Below are 24,328 nucleotides of genomic sequence, written 5' to 3'. Positions count from 1 at the left end.
GTGGGTGGGTTATAAGGAATGTAGTTTTCTGGAGACACAGGTGATGCATCCAGCTGCAGCTGCTGTCCCCATCTGGCATCACTGCCAGAGTTGGCACATGGCATGCTGTCATGGATCTGGCCTGTGCTCGTTCTCTCGGCCAATTTGCAACAACACCATGAGGAGCCATTTGTCCTATGTGGCAAAGCCAACAGGGCACCTCCACAGGCTGGTCTCTGTCCTGTGGACCAGATGTCTTCGTTATTTTAACATCCCCAGAGCATCCTGTCAGCTCTGCTGTCGGCATCTGTAACCGGGTAACTGGATGAACCCAGTAAGCGCTGGAGATGCCCCAGGAGGGCGGCAGGGAGCCAGAGGGCGGGAGATGAGCCCCACTCCAGAACCAGGTTCACTGTGGCAGCAATTCAATGTGGAGTGTTGGAAGAAAAGGCAGAAGGGGAGCACCGAGGTGATGGGGATTGCAGGAGCAGGCTGGTGGGGTGTGTTCTGGAGTTGGTGGAGGGAGCAGCCTGTAGCAGGAGCCCGGATTAGGTCTTAGAGCCCTGGAGGGCTGGCTGCCCTGCTGTGGGTAAGGTTGGGGGGCAGGTGTTGCTGAGCTCAGGGAGGGGGTGCCCCGGGGAGCTGGGACCCAGTGGCAGCTTGCACCCCTGAAGGGAATGTGACGAGGCCAGGAGGTGGCACAGTGCTGCAGGGCTGATGCCACTGGGACATCTATCAGCCTCCCCTGCCTTTGTCTTCTTCAGGTGCCGGGGCCTCACAGCCCCACAGGCCAGAGGTGAAAGGGCGTGCCGGAGCCCAGGGTGGGGCTGTAAGAGGCAGCATTCCTGCCAGGCTGTCTTTGCTTCCTGCCTGGGGGTTGGTGTTGGTATCCGGGCCACCCAGCTCTGGCATGGTCCCTCTGACCTCTCCTCACTTGAGCCTTTGTTCAGGAAAAGGCTCAGGTTGTGTGGCACAGGCAGCTTTCCGAGCCTTGTGGCTTCTGCCTGTGATGCACACCCGACCTGCCGGAGGTGGATCAGCACAAGGTGCTGGGTTCTTGGGAGCCAGAGTTCCCTGCTAGGAGCAGGGGTTGGGGGGATGAGGGACAGTTCTCTGGGGGTAGCCAGAGACCCCTGGGGGGAGCAGAGTTCCCTGGGAGCGGGGGGAGCCAGAGACCCCTGGTGGGGCAGAGTGCCCTTGAGGGGACAGAGATCCCTGAGGGAGCCAGAGACTTCTGGGCGGGACAGAGTTCCCTGGGGGGAGCCCCGCAGCAGGGCAAGGAGCGGGGTGGTTATGTGGACCACGGTGGAGCCGGCCCTCGGGATAGGGCTGGGAGTGTGCGGGGACCCCTGCTGGGCAGTGCCGGACACCGGTCAAGGCCGGCTGTCCCGCGCTGTGTGGCGGACCGAAGTATGCACCCGCCCCGATGCACCAGCAGCCCGCAGGGTTGGAGGTGGGGCCTGGAGGTCGCCAGATCCCGTGGGGGGGGCGGGGCCCGGGGCGGGGCCGGAGGGCGCCAGTGCGCAGGCGCAGTCGGTCCCGGCTTGGGCCGTACGGCGCTTGCGGCGGCGGGTCGGGGGCGCGGACGTGAGTGTGCGCGCGCGGCCGCCGGGGCCTGGGCCGAGGGCCCTGGGTCAAGGGGCCGGGAACGCGGTTAGAGGCGGTGGGGGGACCGCGGGTCGGGGCGGCGGGGGCGTCCTGAGTGCGAGTCCGCGGGGCTGCGTCCCCTCCCCGGCGTGGGTGGCCCCGCGTCCGGCCCTCGGCCCGTGGGCTGCCCCGACGGCCGCGTCCCCGGACGCACAGGATGTGCGCGAACCCCGGACCCTGCTCGGCGGCCCGGGGAGCCCGCGGAGGGGCGCGCCCCTGTGCCCTGCCCTCTGTGCCCTCGGCCGGGCTGGGGGGCTGCGCGGGCCGGATGGTGCCTGCAGCGCGGTGTGCAGCCCGGAAGCCTCCCTTCCCGTGCTTGTCGTTAACTCCTGCACTGTCCCCACTTGTGCCGGCGGGTGCCCAGAACACAGCATTTACCGTTTCAGCCATTCTGCATTGCATAATTCAGGGTATCCGTCCGTTTAGTGCCTAGACTCTGGTTTCGTCCTGAAGCAGGAGGGTTAAGAGGGAGCTCTGTTATTCCCAGTGTTCGACTCTGACTCGACCAGCTCCCAGCCACGGCCCTGTGCCCAGAAGGGCCTTACGGGGAAGCCGAGCCTGGGTCAGGCTCAAAGGCAGCCTGCCCAGCGCCTCTGCCCCCATGCCCTCTGGCTGGTCTCTCCAGGAGGCCGGAACCTCATGGCCTCACCCTGGAAGACTGCCTCTGTTCTTGGACTGCAGCTGGGCTTGGGTTGTGGTTTCTGGATCTGCAGGTACTACCGCTTGCTTTTTAGGGCAGGAGCGATGGGGCCCCATGTGGTGCCCAGGCAGCTGGTGTGGCTTTCCAGGTGGCAGGCGGTGTGCGCTTGGGGAGCTTCTGTGCAGCACAGGACACAGGCAGGGGTGTCCAGGATCCCCAGCCTGCTCAGCCCTGCGGGGGCCCTGGGTTCCAGCCCCCTGGTCCGCAGGAGCAGCTCCTCCACACCCCCTGGTGCGCCCAAGGTGGTACTGACCCAGCAGCGCTACCCCGTGACACGGCTGCCTTTCTCGGTGGTGTCTGAGGAAGACCTGGCAGCCTTTGAACGCATCCTCCCGGGCGGGGTCGTCACAGACCCAGAGGTGCTGGAGGCTTCCAATGTGGACTGGCTGAGGACAGTCCGAGGTGAGTGAGGGTCTGGCCACAGCACGTGCTCCAGGGAGGGGCTGTGACGGCGCTGGGGTGGAGGGGCGTGCCTGGCACACACACCCTCTCATGCTGAGGAAAGGCTGTGTTGTAGTTTCAAACTGTTGTGAAAACAACATTCCTGGAGGTTTATTGGTTCTGCGTGATGTCTGCAGAGTAAAAGACAAGGTGGCTGGCTGCTCTGAGAGATGCGCATGAACTCCCAGGGCCTCTGTGACAGCCAGCACAAGCTGGGTGATGGAGGCTCGCCTGCTCCCAGCTCTGGAGGCTGGACCTGCTCCCGCTAGAGGCTCTGGGGGGCTCCTTCCTGGGGGCTGCAGGCGTCTGTGTCCCTTTAAGGACACCTGGCATCGCCCTAAATCCAGGACCTTGTCTCAGGGCCCTTAACTTGATTACATATGTAATGACCCTTTATGCAAATCAGGGCACATGCACAGGCTCTGAGGAATGCGACGGGGACACACTTTGGGAGGCCTGGTCCGCCTGTGGCAGCTCCTTCGGGCAAGAAGCAGGGTGCTGGTTGGGCCGCCCGAGCCCCCCTCCTCCCAGCACACGTGTCTGCAGCAGCACACGCCTGCGCCAGCTTGGGAGTTCTCAGCCTTCCAGACCCAGCACACCCCTTCCCACAGGAAAGATCCTGTCACTCTGTGTTCTGTCCTGCAACATTTTCAGAGATCATGTAAGCTGCCTTTTCAGTTACAAAACACAAAACACCAATACGGTGTTCTTATAGAATATTAAAGAGACCCAGAAGACAACTTGCGTACAACAGAGTCACGAATTACACATGTAACGCCAGGACACGCCAGCAGCCAGGTAGGGCTGGATCTGGCACCCGTGGGACTTGACAGAGCATTGTGTGTGTGTGTGTGTGTGTGTGTGTGTGTGTGTGGTATCCAGTGGCCGCGACTCACCATGGCAAGGGCTGTGTGTAGGCTCGAAGAACTCTGAGAGTGGGTCCGAACCAGCTTGTGAACTGACCTATGATGCAGAGTCTGTGGCACGCGGAGGTGGGGTGTGGGACACACAGGGAGAGATTCGGGTCGGATACCTTGGAAGTCCTTAGACTTCTAATTTTTTAAAGACTGTTATTTATTTGAGAGAAACAGAGATAGTGGCAGACAGAGCAGGGGAGAGCACAAGCAGGGAGGAGAGGAAGACACAGGCTCCCTGTTGAGCAGGGAGCCTGATGCAGGGCTCCATCCCAGGCAGACGTTTAGCCAGCGGAGCTACCCAGGCACCCTCCTTGGACTGTTCCTTGTGGCCCAAGTGCCCAGAGTGGAAGGGCTTCCAGCCCCACCCTGCCTGCTAAGTCAGGACCCCCCGGGGCTGGGGGATGGTGCCCGCTGGGAGCCCACTGCCCGCACAGGGCCTGCAGGTTCACATGCGTGCTCCTGGAGGCAGGAGAGGGTGTTGTCCATCCTGGGCTCAACCAGGCCGGGCCCCGGTCCTGGCCGGCCCTGCGGCCTGAGCACCAAACCCCACAAACTGGGGATGGGGCTCCCACCTCAGAGGTAAGAACCCAGGGTGCTGGGTACTCAGGACTCGGGGTGTCTTCCTTCTGGGGCTTCCAGAGTGCACACTAACTGGGATGGGGCCTGTCTGCCCCCCCTCCCTGGACAGGGCTTAGCTGTGTGCTGGGGGCTCTTCCTGGAAGCCCCATGCGCCTCTGTCTGTGTCTGTGTGCTCGTGTGGACGAACCCCACCCCCCGGCCGCTGACACCTGAGCTCAGGAGGGCAGCACTGGGGTGTATGCGTCTCTGAATCCGCAGGACTTGGTGTACAACACCTGCCCAGCGGGTGTCTGTTGAAGTCGTTTGTTCAGTTTTTGTCAAAATAACTCCTTTATGTAGCTTTTTTGAGGGGGAGAAAGCATGTCTAAACTTATGATCATTTAACGTTTTAGTCTTAGAGTTCTATAGAAAATGCAGCTAGTAAAAGCCAATTAAGATTTTATAATTTTCTTAAAAATGAATTTTATTTGAAATGGAAATTGTCCAAAAATTAGATCACTTTGCTCATGGGTGGACCCCATCAACTTCAGTGAGCACCTCATTGTGTGTCTGCACACGGTGCAGGGCTGGGGACAGGATGGACAGGAGGCTCACCCGAGGGCCAGTGGCATGAATGGTGGACTGCCTGCCAGGTGGGCATGCGTGCCCAGGAGAGTCCCCCAGCACACGCTGTTTCCTTGGAGCCTGGGGAAGCCATCTGGAAGGGTGGTCTGGGACAGGAATAGCCAGTGCAAAGCCTCTGAGCAAGTCTATGCTTGGCATGTTTGGGGAGCTGTAGACCCATGTGTGGCTGGAGTGGACGGACAAGGGGGAGGTCAGAGAGTGAGGGGGCTGGGTCATCGATAGCTCGAGGGCCAGGTGAGTCCCAGTAACTGATGGGGAGCTACTAGAAGGCTAGGAGGAGAGAGGCCCACAGACTGGTAGGGCTGCCGTGTTGAGGAGAGGCTTTCACTCCCTGGGCGTGGGAGCTCGGAGGAGAGCTGAGTCTTTGATGGATGGTCAGGTGAAATGGTGTCAGCTCTGTGTGTGTGCAAAGAAGAGTCTGGGGGGGCGCCTGGGTGGCTCAGTGGGTTAAGCCTCTGCCTTCGGCTCAGGTTGTGATCTCAGGGTCCTGAGATCGAGCCCCGCATCGGGCTCTCTGCTCAGCAGGGAGCCTGCTTCTCCCTTTCTCTCTGCCTGCCTCTCTTGCCTACTTGTGATCTCTGTCTGTCAAATAAATAAATAAAATCTTAAAAAAAAAAAAAAAAGTCTGGGATGTGCTGATGGGTGTGTAGGGTGTCAGAGGAGCCAGGATGCAGGGACCCATGGCCTGAGCAGTTGCAGAGGCAGCCTTCCACTTGCTGAGGAAAATGGCAGGAGCAGCAGGTCTGTGGGGAAACTGGAAATCTGGGTCTGGACAAGTCCAGTTGGACACGTGAAGGGGCCCGTTGGGCTGCGAAGCCAGCTAGCCCAGGGCTGGGTCCATGCAGCTCCGATGTCCAAGGAGGCCAGTGGCCGCTCTGGTCCATGGGGGCAAGCAGGCACCAGCCAAAGGGACTGAGCAGCTTGGGCCGGGGCTGAGGAGGACCTGGTGCGTGTGTGAAGAAAGGGGAGCCGTGGGTCGCCAGGGGTTGCCTGGTCAGGAGCAGCTGTGTACCGGGGCCCGTGGCAGGAGGTTGTCTGTAGCGTGGAAGGGACATGCCTCCGGCTGGAGCTTTTCGTGGGGGCTTGGGAGGCCCCCGTCTAGTGGAGGCACTGGGCTTAGGGGGACAGAGGGGCCGGGGGGTGGTTGGGATGGGGTCAAGAGAAGATGTTTTTGCCTTTTCGGGGCTGGTTTCGGACGAGACTGCTATTGCAGCAGATTAATAGGTGGATGGGAATGATCTGGTCAAGAGGGAAGAACTGGTAGCTTGGTGAGAAACAGGATCACCGTGAAGTCATCCAGGAGCTGGGCGTGGAGGGACCCAGGCCCTCCTGGGGCCGCAGTCTTGGGAGGAATGGCAGTGGGGGCCCATGCAGAAGCAGGTGGGGGCACTGTTAACATGAGGATGGGGGAGGCAGTGAGAGCTATGGTCTGTGGGGGTTGTGGTGCAAGAGAGACTGCTGCCTGTCCCCCAGTGCACGGGACAGGGAGGGCCCAGGGACTGCTGCCCTGGGGTGGGAGGAAGCAAGCCGGGAAGTTGTTCCTGGAGCCTGGGAAGCAAGACTCTCAGCCCAGGTTCCTAGGGGCAGAGTGTTGGGCCCCAGGGCTGAGCCGCTGGGATAGAAGAGTTGGAGGAGAAAGTCTCAGCCATCAGGGTCAACAGCGTCCTGTAGAGGTTGAGTCAGTGTCTGCCACAGTCTGTCGTCTGAAAGCGGCCACACCAGACAAACGGGCATCGGGCTGTTCCCCCAGGGCTCCATGTGCAGGCGTGGCCCAGGCTGGGCTTGGCCTGAGTGCGGGGTTTGCCAGCCCTGACGTGGCAGGGTGCTCTGGTCCCTGGGAGGAAGGCAGGGAGCCCGCCATCTGGGAGTAGTCATGCTGTGACAGGGGACAGGCCATGTCCCAGGAGTGTCCTTCTGTACCCCATGCCCTCGGCGTCCCAAGTGAGCAAAGGCCTTGGAGGGCTGCCGGGGAGCCAGGAGGGTGGAGAAGCAGGTGGTGGGCAGCATGGGGACTGTGCTGCTGAGACCAGGAACTGGCACTCAGTCTGCCTTTCTCGAGCGGAGGGATGAGAGTCGCGGGCCGGAGAGGCTCGCAGCCTTAGCTCCTCCCTGTCTGTCCCCTCCAGAGCTCGGCTCTGCTCCTGCACTGAAGCCTTTCCTGCTTCTGTTTTTCCTTCTGTTCTTTTGAGTCCGTCCCTCGACTTGAGAGTCTCTGAGCACGTGAGAGAGAAGACCAGGGCATAGATGAATGCTAGTGAACCCTGGGGCAGTCCATCTGCAAAGTTCTTTCCTGCTTCCCCCACCACGTTCCAGAAGCCAATGCCGTCATCAGCCAGCAGCATGCTGATGGCTGCCTCCCTTTGGCCAGTGTCCTAAGGTGGACAGTAGACTGCTAAGTCCTCCTGGAGGCTTGGGGGCAGGGACGTGCAGGAAGAGCCAGTTACTTAAAAATTGTTAGACTTTTGTATCAACCCAGTTGTGAAACACAGCTGTTATTAAAAATTAACTTATGTAAATGTACGATTAAATTATATTTAATACAAGGATTGTAAATGTTAGTAACTCAGACTTTCCTAAAAAGCACATAAGCTAAGAACTGCAGCCAGATCTCAAAGCTGCATGAGAGGTCACTGAGGCAGTGGCGGGGGGTTGGGTGGTGTCCTGTGCCTCCCGCCTCCCGGGAGCCTCTTCACCTGCTTGTGCACTTGGAATGAAGTCAGAGGGCCAGAGAGAGCCTGCCTGTCTTGGGGAGCCCATGGTCAGGAACCCCGAAGCGCGGGCATCCAGGGGTTCCCACTGGCCACCTCCTGGCATCCTGTCAGTAATCACAGCTAAGAGCTGCCACCTGGTGCATAGAAGGAGCCATGAGTGTGCCCCACTTAGATGAGACACATATGGGAGGGGGATGGGTAGCCCCGCCCCACGGCGGGAAGTCAGGTACTAACACAGGTGGAGGGGTGGATTTGGACAGGTCGCTGGCTGGATGTCAAGTGTCTCCCCATAAGACATGCGGTTAGGTGGGGGAAACACGGCCCCTCCCACTGAGCAGCCAGGCAGGCGCCCCAGCTGTGGCCTCCCCGCTCAGGGAGGTGGGGCCCGTGTCTGACACCTTGCCCTCGTCCCTGAGGTTCCTGGGCTTGGTGCTGACCCTGGTTGTGCGGGTGGCCTGCAGAGGAAGGAGGACCTTCTTCCGGAGGGTAGACTGAACGCTGCCTTCTCTGTGTGTAACATGTCCTTGGTATTGCAGGTTGTAGCAAGGTGCTGCTCAGGCCCCGGACCTCCCAGGAGGTGGCTCGCATCCTCAGGTAAGGAGTGCGAGGGGCCCCCGGGCAGTGGTGGGCGACTGGGAGGGCACACGACCATGGAGGGTATGCGACTGAGGAGGGCACGTGAAAGCAAGCCCTCTTCCCTCCAGATGCAGACCCTGGTGAGGTTTTGTTCCTCTCACTTCTTCCCTGCCCGGTGGGGTTAGGTACTGTCACGTTGCGTCTTCCCCATTTGGCCATATCCGCGCCGGTCTCTGTGCTCCTTCGGCTTACAGGCCAGTTTCTGGTGGAGGTGGAAGGGACACGTTGGGTGGAGGGGCTGCAATGCTTTTGGTGAACAGCAGGGGGTGCCACTGGCACCTGCATTGTGCAGTGCATTATGCAGGGAGAGCAGTGGCCTCTCAGGATGTTCGGGCACGAATGCCAACATGTCTGTGATTCGGACTGTGCAGACTTGTGGCTCTCTGCCGTTTTGGGTGGCCCTGGTCACGGCAGGAGGAAGGGGGACTCCGGGTTCAGTGAGCTTGCAGCCAGGGTTGGCCTGGATCATGTTGCACAGTGATGGTGGTGCAGGGGGAGGGCAGGGAGCCCTGATGCCTGTCCTGTGCTTGCCCCAGGTACTGTCATGAGAGGAACCTGGCCGTGAACCCACAGGGGGGAAACACGGGCATGGTGGGGGGCAGTGTGCCTGTCTTTGATGAGATCATCTTGTCCACCACCCTGATGAACCGGGTCATCAGTTTCCACAGCATGTCCGGTAAGCCTGCACTGTGGCTGGGTGGTAAAGGGTACAGGCTGGGGAGGAGAGGCCTGTCTTTGTCTGCCCTGGGGGTGCTGTTCAGGGGTCACTCAGGTGGTTTGTGCTGTGGGTCTGCACTGAAGGGCATGGGCTGTTGCTGCAGCTCCTCCAACTCTGACATTTTCTAACCAGGATGGCTCTTTTTGCCCTTGTAAACGGGGCACAAAGGATGGGGTACAAGGAGGTCTCGAGGTGCTTTCTGCTCAGCGGCCCCAGCAGTCTCTCCAGCAGGGCATTTCGGGAGGGTCATCCTCTTTGCTGGGGGCACCATAGCTCCGTGCCAGCAGTGCTCCAAGGTCCACGTCCCCTGGTGGTGGGACTCCCCACCCCGGGTGGGGGCCACTGCCATATAGCGATGCTCATCCCTTCCTTTTCACGAGTGTGTGCGTGAGGATTTCCTTCTTTATTTTTCCCCATCAGTTTTTCTTTTTCTTCATGGTAAAAGATAATGGTAACTTGTGGGCGACAGGTTGGGGGACATGCTCCTTGTCCTCGAGGGGGACCCCCGTCCCAGGTGGCTAACCCCCACAGAGCCCCTGCGGTGCGTCTCCTGGCTCCTCCTGGGCTGAGAACACCCGTGGCAGCACGTTCTCTTGGCAGGGACCCTGGTATGCCAGGCGGGCTGCGTCCTGGAGGAGCTCAGCCGGTACGTGGAGGAGAGGGGCTTCGTCATGCCCCTGGACCTGGGGGCGAAGGGCAGCTGCCACATTGGGGGAAACGTGGCAACCAACGCAGGCGGCCTGCGGTTTCTGCGCTACGGCTCACTTCACGGGACTGTCCTGGGCCTGGAGGTGGTGAGCTGGGGCGCTGGCCACTTTCCTCTGTATCCCCCTGCCCGTGTCCGAGTGGCCGGACCCTCAGCCTCTTCCCAGTGCTGAGAGTACTTAGAGTGTGAGGTGTCTGTGGGCCCCCGCCCAACCTGCCTTGACTCCATGGGTCTGTGCCCCCTCGGGCACTCTCTCTGGGGTGGTGTGGGGCAAGGCCGGGGCGGGACTGGGGCGGGGTCAGTGGGGGGGAGGTGAGGTCGGGGCAGCAAGTGGCAAGGGGGGTGGGGGCATGGGGGGTGGCAGGGCAGGGGCCTGGCGGCACTGGCACCGGGTGAGGTCCCAGGCCTGGTGGATGAGGTGTCTGCAGGGCGTGGCCCCTGCGCTCTGTGATTCTCTGCCACTGCCTCCCCACTTTGGGCCCTGAGCTCCATGGGTGTGGGGGCATGAAAGTCCTCTCTTAGCCCCACTGGGGTGCTTTCTGGCATGGGGTCACCCTGGGGCCTCCATCTGGGGTGGGGTGGGGGCTCGTGCTTGGCTCTGCTTTCTGTGGGACTCTTGGGCATGGGGGCGAGAGGAGAGGGGCGCCTGCGAGGGCCCACGTATAGGCCTTGCTTCTCCCCTTCTCGGCTAGGTGCTGGCCGACGGCACTGTCCTGGACTGTCTGACCTCCCTGCGGAAGGACAACACGGGCTACGACCTGAAGCAGCTCTTCATTGGGTCAGAGGGCACGCTGGGGGTCATCACAGCTGTGTCTATCCAGTGTCCACCCAAGCCCAGGGCGGTGAATGTGGCTTTTCTCGGTAGGCCGGCTGTTGGGGTGCACTGCTGGGCACCCTGTCCCTCCCCCTGCCCTGCTGCCTGGCCCTTGGCACGAGGGGCGCCATTCCTGTGTCTCCTGGCTTCTGTGTCTGGAGGGTTGGTGCTCCTGACAGGGGGTCTGCAGGGGGCTTCTCCCATCTCAGGGCAGAACACCCTGTTCTTTAGCACAACTGGGGCTCTGCTCAGCTGTGCCGCTCCATCTCCTTCCTTGATTCTGAGTGAAGCAGTGTCATTTCTGGTATGTTCATTCCTGAATCAGTCACAGCCGTAGGAACACCGTCCTCTCCATCTCCCTGCTGTCCCTCACTGTCCCTGCCCTGTCCCCCATACTGTCCTTGTGCTATCCCCCTGCTGTCCCTACTGTCCCTGCCCTGTTCCCCACACTGTCCCCAATGCTGTCCCCCACTGTCCCTCACCTCTGCCCTCTTCCCCACTGTGTCCTTCACTGTCCTCTGCCCTGTCCACCACCCTGTCCCTCACTGTCCCTGATCTGTTCTCTACCCTGTCCCCCACCCTGTTCCCACTGTCCTGCTGTCCCCACCATGTCCCCTTGCTGTACCCCTACTTTCCCCACTGTCATGCTGTCCCTCGTGCTGTCCCTTCTGTCCTCTGCCCTGTCCCCAGCTGCCCATCGGTCCTCTGCTTCCAGCAGACTGCGAGCGTGGGCTTGGGTCTTCTCTGAAACCATATTCTACCTTGCCTCCACTCAGAGCCTGTCAAACTCTGGTAGTTGTGGAGACGTCTGGTCTTCTGGAGGTCACCGCGGACAACTTAACTCCCAGTCCGCTGTTGTCTGTGCTCTGCGGTGTCTGTACCCATGGCAGGGTGCCAGGTCTCACGGCCTCCCTTGTCTCTGTGGCTGGAATTGCTGTATTCTTGCAAACATGCCATTTCCTTTTCCTGATGTGCCGTTCTGCACTGGGCTCGTGCTCCCCGTAAGCACGGCCTGGGTCTTACAGCTGGCCCATTGGCCGCGCCTCCCCAGCCCTCGCCCATGGAGACACCGTCGTTGGTTCTCAAACGAGGCTGTGCAGAGTTGTCCTGCATCCTACGCTTGTGTCCTCCATGGCTGCTGCTCCCAGTGCTGACACTTTGTTCTTTGGTCACTTCAAAGATTTTTTCTGTGTGTTTGCTCATCTGTGGTTTGGGGTCTCTTGCCTCTGAGGACACATTCTCACCTCGGATCTTCCAAGCCTCCTCACCCCGTGTCTTGGTGTCTTGTCAGTTGGAGGCGTCTGGCCATCTTCTCCCCGTTTAGGGCTGTGATCGGATGCACCCACAACAAAGCTCTGTGGTCTGTCCTCTTCATCCCTCCCATGGTTTCCACCCTTTTACACTCCTGCTGCGTTGTTTCCCATCTTTTCCGCTTACCGGTGTTGCCGCACGCTGTGGTCCCCAGGTGGCTGAGCCCCCATGTCCAGCCCTGCTATCCAGCCACGGAACTCCACGTGCTCCCGGGTGTGCACAGGAGACATCTGCCTCTGGCCTTGCGCTCTGTGAACGCACTCCCATCAGCTTTCCTACCCTGTCCCCAGCGTAGAGTCGGTATCCTGGGCCCTTCCCACCTGCTCCTGGCCGCTGACGGCAGGCTCCCCAGGCCCGGGTGCCTCAGAGATTTCTCCTTGTTCTGTTAGTTGAGCGACTCGCCCTGGGCTCCTGGAAACACAAGTGCTCACTGTGGTAAGAGAAAGGCAGTGAAGCCCTTTCCCAGTGCAACCCTGTCTCTGGCCCCCTGTGCGCCCCGGCCCCTCTGGTTCCTGTGACCTTCCTGCCCACCGTGGGTCCTCCGACGAGCCTTTCCTCCTGGACCATCACTACCTGGAACGCGCATGCCACTGGCTTGTGGGCCTCCCCGTGGCGGTGCTCTGCTGCTCCACTGGGCCGCCCTGCTGGCCAGCACCCGGGGCCACTCGGCGCAGCTGCTTCTCAGGGGGACTTGGGGGTGTCTGGCCAGGGCTCTGGTACCCGCGCCTGAGGTCCTGTTGCCTTTGCAGGTTGTCCGGGCTTTGCTGAGGTCCTGCAGACCTTCAGCAGTGGCAAGGAGCTGCTGGGTGAGATCCTGTCCGCGTACGAGTTCATGGACGCTGAGTGCATGTGGCTGGTCACACACCACCTGCACCTTGCCAGCCCCGTGCAAGGTACCGACCCCTGCGGCCAGGCAGCTTCAGCCGCAGCCCTCATGCCATAGGTCTCAGGGGACACTCTCTTTGGTCACTGACAGGCCATCAGCCTGTCCACAGAGGGGGAGGCGGTAACAAGGCTCCAGCGAGTCCATTGAGACTCTCTGACCCGCGTGGGAACTGGGCCCCCAGTGTGGGTGCAGTTGCTGCTGCCAGTTGTGCCAGAGCCCCAGGGTCTCTGAGGGTCCTCGACGTGCTGGTCAGAAGTGCTTCTTTTCCACCAGAGGAGCCGCTGGTCCATGGAGCTTTCCCAGTTAGCTTTCCCAGTTAGCCAACCGAGCCCTGGCCCTGCGTTCCAAGGGCCACCTTCCATCGTGCTCCTAGAGGGGAGAGCTCTCTCCTGTGGGTCTCAGTGTCTTCACCGCCGAGAGCCTCCCGAAATGTGGTGGCTTTGGTGCAGGTAGTCCTGGTGGAAAGCCACAGGCTCAAGGCATCACATGGGATGCCTGCTTCTTACGGCTCTGGAGGCTAGAGTGTAGGATTGTGGGGCGGCTCGGCCAGTATCGGGTGCAGCCAACAGTGCCCTTCTAGCTGTGTGCTCAGGCGGTCTTGGGTGTACAGGAGATCCATGGTGCCTCATCCTCATAGGAGAGCGGCGGTCCTGTGGGATCCGGGCCTGCCCTTATGGCCTGATATAACCTTGAGTCCCTCTCTGTAGTCAGACGGGCTGGGTTAGGACTTTAGTGTGTGGTCAGGCAGAAAGATCTTTATGCTCTAAATTTTTAACAAGGTGTTGCATTTGGTACAATAGAACGGGAAACAATTGGAACATCCAGTAGTAAAGAAATAAGATATGCTACAATCACTGGAAAGGTGGGGGACCCATGGGCAGATGGAGGGTCCCTGGGTGGACAGAGGGTCTCTGGGTGGATAGAGTATCCCTGGGTAGATGGAGAGTCTCTGGTGGACAGAGGGTCCCTGGGCGGATGGAAGCTCCCTGGGTAGACAGTGTCCCTGGGCAGACAGAAGGTCTCTGGGTGGATGGAGTGTCCCTGGGTGTGCGGAAGGTCCCTGGGTAGACCGTATACCCAGATGGAAGGAGCATCTCTGGATAGACAGCATTCCTGGGTGGACGGAGGGTCTCTGGGCGGACAGAGGGTCCCTGGGCAGATGGAGGGTCCCTGGGTAGACAGCGTTCCTGGACGGATGGAGGGTCTCTGGGCGGGCAGAGGGTCCCTGGGTGGACAGAGGGTCCCTGGGTGGACAGAGCGTCTCTGGGCGGATGGAAGGCCCCTGGGAGGATGGAGAGTTCCTGGGCAGATGGAGGGTGTCTGGGTGGACAGAGTGCCCGTGGGTAGACAGTGTCCCTGGGCGGATGGAAGGTCCCTGGGCAGATGGAACATCCCTGGGTGAACAGAGGGTCTCTGGATAGACAGAGTGCCCCTGGGTAGACAGCATCCCTGGGCAGATGGAGGGTCCTCGGGCAGATGGACTGTCCTTGGGTGGATGGAGGGTCCCTGGACGGATGGGTTGTCTCTGGGTAGACGGAAGGTCCTTTGGAGGATGGACTGTCCCTGGGCAGATGGCCCTTGGGCATCTGTGTGGCCCTTGGGCGCGTGTGTGAGAAAGCTGCTCCTAAGGTCATATTTAGGAGAAAGGGCAGGCCAGCCCACTGTCCTGGGCAGGTTTCAGTGTGTAGATCTCCCTAACTGGAAGACAGGAAGGAGTGCTACTGACCGTGCTTGGTTGCTACATCTGGCAAGCTGGGGAATTTTTTTTTTCATTTGTACTTGTCTTTGTTTTCCAAACTCCCTTTTATAAGCATGTTTTTACTTTCGTAATTGGAAAAGGAGCCCATAGAAATTAAAACACTCCCAGTGTTTTCTAGGACATGTGATAAATTAAAGAGCAGAATTTGCATTTCATCATGGAGAAATGCCAATATCTAGAAAACACTTGTTCTTCTTATAGTAGGATGGGCTTGTAGTATTTTTCGGGAAGCCACTTTTAACGTAGTGCTAAAGGGAAGAACTGTGCATTTGGTGTTTTCATTTGTTGATTTCAGTAAGTTAAAAATAAATTCACAGTAGCCTTAAAAAAAAGACAAGCTTAAAATTCTCTTATAGTTCCTAATGCATTTTTTAAAAAACCTGTAAAAAAGAGACAGCTTGGGCAAAATCATGCCTTTTTTGCATGTCGTGCTAAGCTGAGCGCTGTGGGCATCACAGCACCCCACGGGCACAGTGGTCTCTCCTGTAGCCCATGGCCTCCCCAGCACCGCGGGAAGGTGAGAGGGGCTCCCTGCCCACAGCCCTGTGCAGGTGCCCATGACATCGTTCAGGGCTGTTCATGTGTTCTGGGGAGTGTGGTTTCTTTCCCAGTGAAAGAACTATTTTTATTTTTATTTTTTTAAGTTTATTTTTTTAGTAATCTCTATAGCCAGTGTGAGGGTTGATGTCACAACCCTGAGGTCAGAAGTCACATACTCTCCCAACTGAGCCAGCCAGGCACCCCAGGAAGGACCTATTTATATTTTTATTTTAATTTATTTGAGAAAGAGAGTGAATGTACCTGAGAGCTGGGCGGGGGCAGGGGCTTGACCAAGAGGAGAGGAACAAGAAGACTCCCCACAGAGCACGGAGCCTGACATGGGGCTTGATCGCAGGACCCTGAGATCAAGACCTGAGCTGAAACCAGGAGTTGGACGTACCCCCCAGGCACCCATGAAACACCGGTTTTTAAGCCACCGGAGACCAAGTCTGGGCAGAGGCTTCCTGTTCTGTGGGCCGCACAGGGGCTGCCAGAGACGCTCAGACAGGCCGACCCAGGCCTCTCCTCACTCTGTCTGACCGCCTCGTTCATCCTGCTTTCTGTGCCTTCCAGAAAGTCCGTTCTATGTCCTAGTGGAGACCTCAGGCTCCAGAGCGGGGCACGACGCCGAGAAGCTGAGTGACTTCCTGGAGCGGGCGCTGAGCTCCGGCCTTGTGACCGATGGGACCGTGGCCACGGACCAGACCAGACTCAAGGTATGTGTGTGCTGCCCGTGCCTCCTTGCATCCCCCGTGTTCAGCTGGTCCAGGACGTGTGTGCTGGGCCTCGTGTTTGGCTCAGAGCACGGGTTTTCTGAACGTGAGCAGGTATCCTGCCTCTTGGGAAATGTGCTTTGTGGGTCTTTGTTGTGATCAGTGATATTTTATTTTAAATTATTTTTTTTAAAAACTGTTTATTTGAGAAAGCGAGTGAGTGTGAGTGGGGGGAGGGGCAGAGGGAGAGAAAGTATCAAACAGACGCCCCACCAAGCATGAAGTGTGACACAGTCTCAATTTCACAACTTGAGATCATGACCTGAGCCAAAACCAAGAGTCAGACACTTAACTGACTGAGCCACCCAGTGGGAGCCACCATCACCATTGTGGGGGGCCCGTGGCGGTGGGAGCTGCTGTCACCATCCTGGGGGGCCCGGGCAGTGGGAGCCCGTGGGTGGGGCAGGTATGGATGGTCAGATAGGGAAGCCTGTGGGCAGCAGCATGGCCCTGTAGTACTCCACCTTGGGGTCCAGCAGTGCGGGGGACTGTGTGGGGTCGTTGCTGGTCTGGGTGTGTGAGAAAGGTGGCGGGCAGGAGCTGCTGCAGGTTGGGAGTGGGAGTCAAGGAGAGGGCACAGAGGGACTGTGTAGTGACCCTGAAAGCCAATGAGAGAATGGGGGAAGCCAGACACTGGCTGGTATCTGTGGAGGTAAGGGGCTGTTGCTGCTCTTCTGGGGCAGACCTTGCATTGTGTCATGTGGAAAAGCAGGAGGAACCAGTCCTTACCACGTAGAAATTTTGCTGAGATGTTTCCTGAATGGGGGGACATGTGGTGAGTGGGACAGGGCCAGCCCCATAGCCGAGCGATGGCACATTCAGCACCGTTTCCTCCACTCTGTAACTAGGACTTCAAGTGTCCTCTGTGACCAGTCAGCCAGCCAAGCCAGTAAGCCATGGCTGGCTTTGTGAGGAAGGGCAGTGCTGCGAAGAGCCCCCCACTCCCCAGGCCCCCTCAGCCCCACCCCACGCTGCCCTCACTTTCCCGCTCAAGCTCCAGCACCCATGTGTGTCTCGGGCAGCCCAGGGCCCAGCAGCCCCGACCCTCTGTCTGCAGTGTCTTCCCGGCCGGACCCTGCTCTTGCTCAGGTTCCCTCGCTGGCCAGCAGCCCCGACCAGCCTCTCCCACCATGCCACCCAGTATGTCCTCCATCCTCCTGGAGAGGGGCTGTCTATGTGCCCTGGGGTGAACCATGGCCGCATTCTGGAGTCTCGTCCTGTATGGATTCTTGGGTCAGAGCCCCATGCTTGTCACAACACAGAATATTTTTGTCACCTGGGAAGTTCTGTCATGACCTTCCTGGTCATCTGAGGCCAGCAGCATTCTAACTGCTGTTAGACACCCTTCACGGTGCTCATCTGACTTCGTTTTCTGTCCGTCCCAGGCGCTGTGGGCCCTGAGAGAGAGGATCTCGGAGGCGCTGAGCCGGGACGGCTACGTGTACAAGTATGACCTCTCCCTGCCCACCGAGAGGCTTTACGACCTTGTGTCTGATCTGCGCGCCCGCCTTGGCTCGCAGGCCAAGCATGTGGTGGGCTATGGCCACTTGGGTGAGCTGTTCTGGGATCAGGTGGTGATGCGGATGCTAGTTGTTGAGAGAATTCTTTTTTTTTTTTTTTTTAACACATTCTTCTCTTGTTTCTTTTTTTAAAGATTTTATTTATTTGACAGAGATCGCAAGTAGGCAGAGAGACAGGCAGAGAGAGAGAGAGGAAGGGAAGCAGGCTCCCTGCTGAGCAGAGAGCCCGATGCGGGGCTCGATCCCAGGACCCTGAGATCATGACCTGAGCCTAAGGCAGAGGCTTTAACCCACTGAGCCACCCAGGCGCCCCTGTTGAGAGAATTCTAATCGTCTTCATGGTTCTCGGGCATTTTGGAAAGGACCTCCATTTGCTGGCTACCACGGTGGCCCGTCCTCGGACCCAGCCTGCCGTTTCCCTGATGAGTCCCTCTCACTCCCCTTGCCAGGTGCAAGCGTTTGAAAACTAGTTTCAGATAATTCTATTTTGCAGAAAAATCAAGCTTTATGTTTAAAGTGATTGATTCCTCAGAAAGGAATGTCTCATCCCTCTCGATTCTTGGCAGCCCTTGGAAAGGCGGTCTGAAAGCCGTGCGTACGGGATGCACAGGGCCCCATGCCTGCAGCCTCCATGGCCTGTCTGTAATGGGGGGTTCAGGTCCCTCTCCTGCAGTTGAGGGAGGTTCTGGAGAAATGGGGTGAGGGGCTTGGCACATGGCATACTCTGTCCCGGCATCTCTGATGCTTGGTTTGGGAACTTGTCATCACAGTGGTTTTCACAGGTGATGCCTTACTTTTCCTGTGAGCAGGCTCCGCAAGTCAGGTGTCTGGGATGCTCGGTGTGTGACAGACGGTGACCCTCAGAGTTGGTGGGGGAGGAAGGGTTCCCGGCATCAAGGACAGTGAGGACATTCAGTGGCTCAGGGCACCTGCTGTCTGTGGGACAGGAAAGGTCCCTGCCTCCCTGCAGACATCATTGCTGTGCAGAGTAGACTCTCACCCATGAAGGACGACGTGTTAAATTTTAAGAAGGGGATGGGAGAGTGCGTGTGTGACCTTGAGGTGGGGAGATCTTGTCAGGACCACACGGGAGGCATAAACCATAGGGGGAGATTGCTGCTAACTTGGACTACATGAAAGTAAAAACCATTGGGCAATCTCAAGCAGGACGTTGGCGGGTGGAGATGTGGGGCTGGCGAACCCAGCGTCGGGGAGGAAGCCTGGCACGGCCTCTGGGAGGTGGACACCCGAGCGGGGGTGGAGGACAGGTACCCTTGGCCAGGACCTGGGCGAGGTGGTGAGGCTGCTGGGTGCGGATGTGGGGCTGGGGATTGCTGGCCCGCCTTGTGCCTCGTGGGGCACTGAGTGTAGCCCTTGCTGCCGGTGAGGCGAGACTCATGGCCTGTTGAGGGCTTCTCTGGTGTCCGGTGGGGCGACCGGCCTGGTTTCCCTGTGGTCTGTGAGGCTGTTCCTGCCAGGCCCCTTCTGCAGGTGGGGCCGTAGTCCGGGAGTCGCCCAGCTTGGCCACGGTCCTCTGTGTCTTGTTTGGTCCGCGTGTCTGTCTTATGTGCGGGGTTTCCCTGGTACGTCCTGGGCTGTAAGTCCCTTCCCCGTGTCCGTGATGGACACCAGCGTCATCCCACAGTGGCATGGCTGTGGTCTCTCCCTCGGGCCCCAAGGGGTCCAACTGGTTGGCCTCGATGCCTCATTGGCCATGTGGCGGGAGCTACGGTGAGGATTCGGGCAGAGGGTTTTGTGTGCTGGGTGGTGGGGGGCTGACCGCAGGCCAGTTTCTTCCCCAGCTGCAGGGCAGGCCGAGCTTCCCGGGTCGGTTTCAGTCATTTTGTTTTCTGGGAGCATGTCCGTTTCTTCTGAAGCCTCGGACATGTTGACACAGAGGTGTCTGTCATGCTCTCATTCCCGTGTCACATCAGCATTAGTGAGGTGGCCCCTGTTTCAGTTCCGGTTGGGTTTGTTCCTCATGTCTTTCCTCGTCTGTCGCATGCTCATGGGGTCTGTGGTCCCACCCAGTTGGCCGCTCTCTGCGTTCTGTCTCATGTTTCTTGTCATTACCGTTGTCTTCAGTGTTCGTGTCTTTTCCCCTGTCAGGCATCCTGCGGTGCCTCTAAGCACGGGAGTCCTCAGGGCCTCCAGCCTCTCCGCTTGGTCGCAGGGGTTAGACTCCCCCCGAGGACCAGGCTCGCCGATCCCACTGTGGCTCTTGTTAAATAATGTCTGTGTGTCGCCTTGTCGGGCTCCACGTGAGGTTGGAGGGGCCCCTGTGGGGCCGGCATGGCCACCTGGTAACCCAGGTGTCTTCGTGTCTGTGCCCTTGGCTGGAGGGGGCGCCGGGAGCAAGCATCTGGCACTTTGTGCCACTTGTTGGCCTGCCTGCTCCTGCCGTTTGTGTCTGTGCCACCTGCTGCCCTGACCTCGGCCTCAGGCTCCAGGGAGTGGACAGGCCGGAGGGTGAGGCCAGCCAGATTCAGCTGCCGAGAGCCTCTGCTATGGGTTCTGTCACCAGTGTCCATGCTGAGACCCCAGGCGTTCTGACACACACTTGGTCCCATGCGTTTCTGACTGCTAGCCTCATTTTTTGACCCATCCGTCAGGCAGGATTATGAATTCCCAGACTTGCAGGTGTTTTTTGCTGTTTCTAAAACTGCTGATTTGCTGTTTGTTGCACCATTGCCAGAGAGCTTGGTCTTGGTCACACTGGTGTGTTCCACGTGGTCAGTTTCCCTGGTGGTCCCACAGTCCCTGCAAAGAACGTGCTCTGTGCCGTCCGGGGAGCCTGTGTTTGCCAACCCACGGATCACCCGCCTGCCCCTGCGTTCTGAGCCATGCTTGTCCCCCTGGTCCGAGCCGTGTGAACCCCCTTGGTCCGAGCCCCGTGCGTCCCCCTAGTCTGAGCCATGCGTGCCCCCTGGTCCGAACCATGCGTGCACCCATGGCCCCCCCACCCCCCGCATCAGTGAGAGGGCGGAAGTCTGCACAGCAACGGCAGGCTGCTCCCCTCTCCCGTGGCTCCATCCTCTTGGAGGATAGGGGTTGCTCCTGTCCTCTCATTCTAGGGTGAACGGGCACTCTCATCACAACAGACCCTTCTGAATGCTGGACCTGCGCTGGCCTCCGACCAGTCACACAGGCTCCTCCCATTTAGTGTTTCCCTGACATGTGTTTGTTCCCATTACCTTCACTGTCTTCCACCCTACAGTGTAGATGTGTCTTTCACAGACACCATGGAGGTGGGGTCTCCCTGTCATGCAGTTTGTCGTTCATTGTCTTTATTATTTATTTATTTTGAAAGATTTTTATTTATTTGAGAGAAGGAGCATGAGAGCAGAGGGAGTGGCAGGGGGAGAAGCAGACTCCCTGCTGAGCAGGGAGCCGACACAGGGCTTGATCCCGGGACCCCAGGACCACGACCTGATCTGAAGGCAGACGCTTTACCACCTGAGCCCCCCTGGGTGCCCCTCCTGGAGTGTAGTTTGGTTCTGTTTTCTACCCCGTGTGGCGGTGCCGATGTTATGCAGCCGGCGATGGCCCAGGCTCAGCCACACCTGTATCCCTCTTCATTCTGGTGTCGTGGCCTCTGCCTGAGCTTCAGCCTTGTCTCTGGCTCCAGGGACAGGAGGTGACGAGCATCACGGATTCTGCTGGCCTGTTGCTCAGGGCTTCTTCAAATTCGAACATCGCACGGTGACTGTTCCTCCCACGTGGGGTGAGGCGGCCTGCTATGCATGGACCTGCGGTGTTGCTGTCCGCAGGGATCCCAGTTTTCTTGTCTTCCCTTGTCTGGGGGGCTCTTCTGGGTCACTCGTTTGGGTGAGCATTTGCCTTTGCGTCTGAGTGCCATGGGGCTATGGTGAGAGGGATGGCTCTGCCCTTCTGTCCCCAGATATCTCTGCCCATCCTCCCCTGCCTTCCTGGCTGCGTTCCTGGGGCTACAGCCCTGTGGCTCCCCGCCTGCCTTCTCCACGGCCCAGCCCTGACTTCACACCATGTTCAGTTCGCATGTTTGATTTCCCTTCCGCGCTGTTCATCTCCTGCGGGGGGTAACACGCATCGAAACCTGTCTGTGGACTCTGGCCTCTTGGTGATTGGTAGTTTCTTTTCTGGAAGTTGGTTGACTTGAGATGCTTGCTCAATCCGTGTCTTCTGTGCTTTATCTCTCACTTCTATAAACGTAGGAGACATTTGGGTTCTGTTTCTGGAAGTTAGGGGATCTGAAGCCTTTGTGGTCAGGTTGCCAGTTCTTGCTCGTGGTGGCTGCTCTTGTGTGCGTGGAATTTTGGGTGTGGGCTTGTCTTTCTCGGGGCTTCGTTTATGGGGATTACTTGAGGCCTGGGTTGGAGGTGATTTGCTTGTGCAGGGGTGCGAGTGGAGGGGGCTGGGTCTCCCCAGCTGGAGCCTGTCCCATCCTCACACTCTCAGCTCAGGGTCCGTGGGACCGCTAAGGTAGCGGGAATTCCAGCTGGAAACCCGCAGGCTGGCTGGTGGTTGTGCAGGCCCCTCCTAGGGGGGTTTGGAGCCTCTGCCTGCAGGGTAGCAGCGGGACCACTCTGGTGGGAGAGGGGGGTCCCTCATGTGCTCCCTATATCTGAGAAGCCTGGAGGGAGGTGACCATGAGAGGCTCTCTGTCACTGAATCAGAGGCCCCAGGCCTGCGCCTCATGCTGCCCTGGGCTTTGCTCTGTTTGCTCCAGCTTCTAGGAGCTCCTCCTGGGGGCTCATGAGGCTCTCTGCCCCTCAGGGCATGTGGGACTGCCTGCAGAGGCTGGCTGGGCTGGTGGTCTGTCTCTGGGAGCTGGGAGCCTCAGGGGGCCGTGTGGGTAGAAGGGAGGATGCGGCGTGGTCACTGCAGGCCCCTTCTGTCCCTGCAGGCCTGTGGCCAGTGGTTCAGGCACGAGGGCAGAGCAGGACTAGGGGCTGTCAGGAACGGGTCTCAGCCTGCCCAGCCTGACCCCAGTGTCCCTGTGCCTGTAGGGGATGGTAACCTGCACCTCAATGTGACGTCGGAGGCCTTCAGCCCCTCGCTGCTGGCTGCCCTGGAACCGTACGTGTACGAATGGACAGCCAGGCAGCGGGGCAGCGTCAGCGCCGAGCATGGCCTGGGCTTCAAGAAGAGGGGCGTCCTCAGCTACAGCAAGCCGCCTGAGGCCCTGAGGCTCATGCAGCAGCTCAAGGCACTCCTGGACCCCAAGGGCATCCTGAACCCCTACAAGACACTGCCTGCTCAGGCCTGACAGGGCCTACAGGGTCTGCAGGAGGGGCCTTAGCCCAACCCTGGTTTTGCCCGTGGCTGTGGGCCTGCGGGGTTGGCGTGAGCTGAGTCGGGCAGCAGCAGGTGGGGGGGCCCAGCCACTGGCGATGGGCCAGAGCTGGCCCCCAGGCAGGATTCTTCCTGGCTCTTTCCAGCCCTGCTGGGCGGGCAGAGCGGAGAGCCGCCCAAGCCGCCTGGTCTCCTCTCTCAGCCCGTGTGGCGCCTCTACAGGCTGGGCAATAGCCTCCTGTGGCACGTCCTGTGTGGTCTGGGTGGGCGAGCTCTTCTGCCCATTTGGGAGACCAGACCACATTCCACTGTGCTGGGGGCTGCCACTGTGGGAGGAGGCATGGATGGTCCTGTACCTGGGTCCCCCAGGAAGGATGTGTCCCTGGCAGAGGTGACGAGCTCCGTGGGACAGCGTGGGCTCCATCCCGGAGCTTTGAGCAATAGCCTGGTTCACTGGTGCCTTGTGGATGACCGGGCCTACGGATGAGCCAGAGTAACAGGGATGGTCTCCACCCTGGAAGGCATCGTTCCCCCGTTTTCTAGAAGGCCCATCTGTTGGCAAGACAGTCTTCAGACGCTAGTCATTCGTGGTTCACCCCGGTGGTTCGCAGTGATGTGCACGGAGCTGTGGCTTCACTTCTGCTTCTGCTTCCACGTCCGTGAGGCTAGCGTGAGAAGCCCCGACGTGCACAAGTGCATGTGCCCAGTGGGGCAGGCTTGGCGCGCACACTGCACCCTCACCTATCCCCCTGTTGCCCTGAGCCCGGGGCCACTCCTGGGGCTGTGAAGAAGGTCTGGACACGTTTTCTCTTTCTGGCTGTCATGAACTTCCAGTAAAAAATGGGTATTAATCACAACGCTGTCCTTGTATCTGTTCCTGGAACAATCTGGTGAAGCCTATGGCGAGGTGCCTGTTCCCTCAGCACTGGAACACTGGGCGCCGACACCGTGACCCCAAGCCCAACCCCTTCCTCTGTCCCATCCCTTCTCCCCACCCCTGACTTAAAACCTCATGGGCTTGGGAGGTGGTTGATGTTGGTGTTGTGCTGCGGGGCGTGGAGGCAGCATAGTCATCGTCAGCAAGAGTCGTGACTCAGCAGATTTACTGTTGAGAATGGAAACAACATGAGGTATTAAAAGGCTTAAGATCTTAGGTGTTTTCTGCTAGAGTGGAGGTGGGGCTTTGAGAAGGCAGCACAATGACTGGGGTTCACAGGCTGCAGGTGGCAGGAAGAGCCTCCATCTCCCCAGAGGATGAGCTGGTCCTCCAAACGTCAGAGTGTGAAGTGGCGCCACTTGGGCTCGCCCTGTGGAATGCACCTGCATGCACACACACACACGGTACACACGGGCCATTCGCGGCACACACATACAGTACACACGTGCACATGAGGTACACATGGGCCAATGCCGATGTGGCGCACGTGTGTACACACAGTAGACGCGCATGTACGGGACTCACTGGCGTGCACTATGCTGTCTGGATGGCGCCTCAGACCCGTGAAGCGCTGGCTGCCTGTCTTCATGCCTGCGGAGAACAGGCTCTCCAGCGGCCGTGGGCCATCGTGAGTCCTAGTGGGGCATCCATCCGACTGCAGTGAGTTCTGCACCATCCTGCAGCTCACGGCTGCGTGGCCACACCAGACATTCTGTGAAGAGGTAGGCAACCGGGCTGTCAGGAATGTCGACTACCCAAAGCCGCTCTCCAGACCCGAACCTGGCCCCTCCTGGACGAGTTCCGGGCAGGCGGGGCTTCTGCGAGGATGATCTCCCAGTGCGCTGGGAGGAGTTGA

The 24,328-nt window shown here is 59.1% G+C and overlaps 1 protein-coding gene across 8 annotated transcripts; it reads left to right on the top strand.

Annotated features, from left to right (window-relative positions):
* The first annotated feature begins 1,506 nt into the window (after positions 1–1,506).
* On the top strand, positions 1,507–23,392 carry D2HGDH (D-2-hydroxyglutarate dehydrogenase). Of its 8 annotated transcripts, none has more exons than XM_080798098.1 (11): positions 1,507–1,566; positions 2,361–2,728; positions 8,135–8,192; positions 8,894–8,910; positions 9,553–9,746; positions 10,351–10,519; positions 12,533–12,676; positions 15,542–15,684; positions 17,127–17,292; positions 20,890–20,985; positions 22,250–23,392. In XM_080798098.1, the coding sequence occupies exons 2-11, from the start codon at positions 2,371–2,373 to the stop codon at positions 22,507–22,509; spliced, it is 1,605 nt and encodes a 534-aa protein (XP_080654224.1). In that variant the 5' UTR covers positions 1,507–1,566; positions 2,361–2,370; the 3' UTR covers positions 22,510–23,392. The 8 variants fall into 8 exon arrangements, with proteins under 8 accessions (XP_080654224.1, XP_080654221.1, XP_080654220.1 ...); XM_080798095.1 differs by having other exon boundaries at positions 8,771–8,910; positions 9,553–9,743; XM_080798094.1 differs by having other exon boundaries at positions 8,771–8,910.
* Positions 23,393–24,328: the final 936 nt, after the last annotated feature.

Source organism: Martes martes (assembly GCF_963455335.1).
Source record: "Martes martes genome assembly, chromosome: 3".
In the NCBI taxonomy this organism is placed as follows: domain Eukaryota; kingdom Metazoa; phylum Chordata; class Mammalia; order Carnivora; family Mustelidae; genus Martes; species Martes martes.
This window is presented reverse-complemented; position numbering and strand designations above follow the sequence as displayed.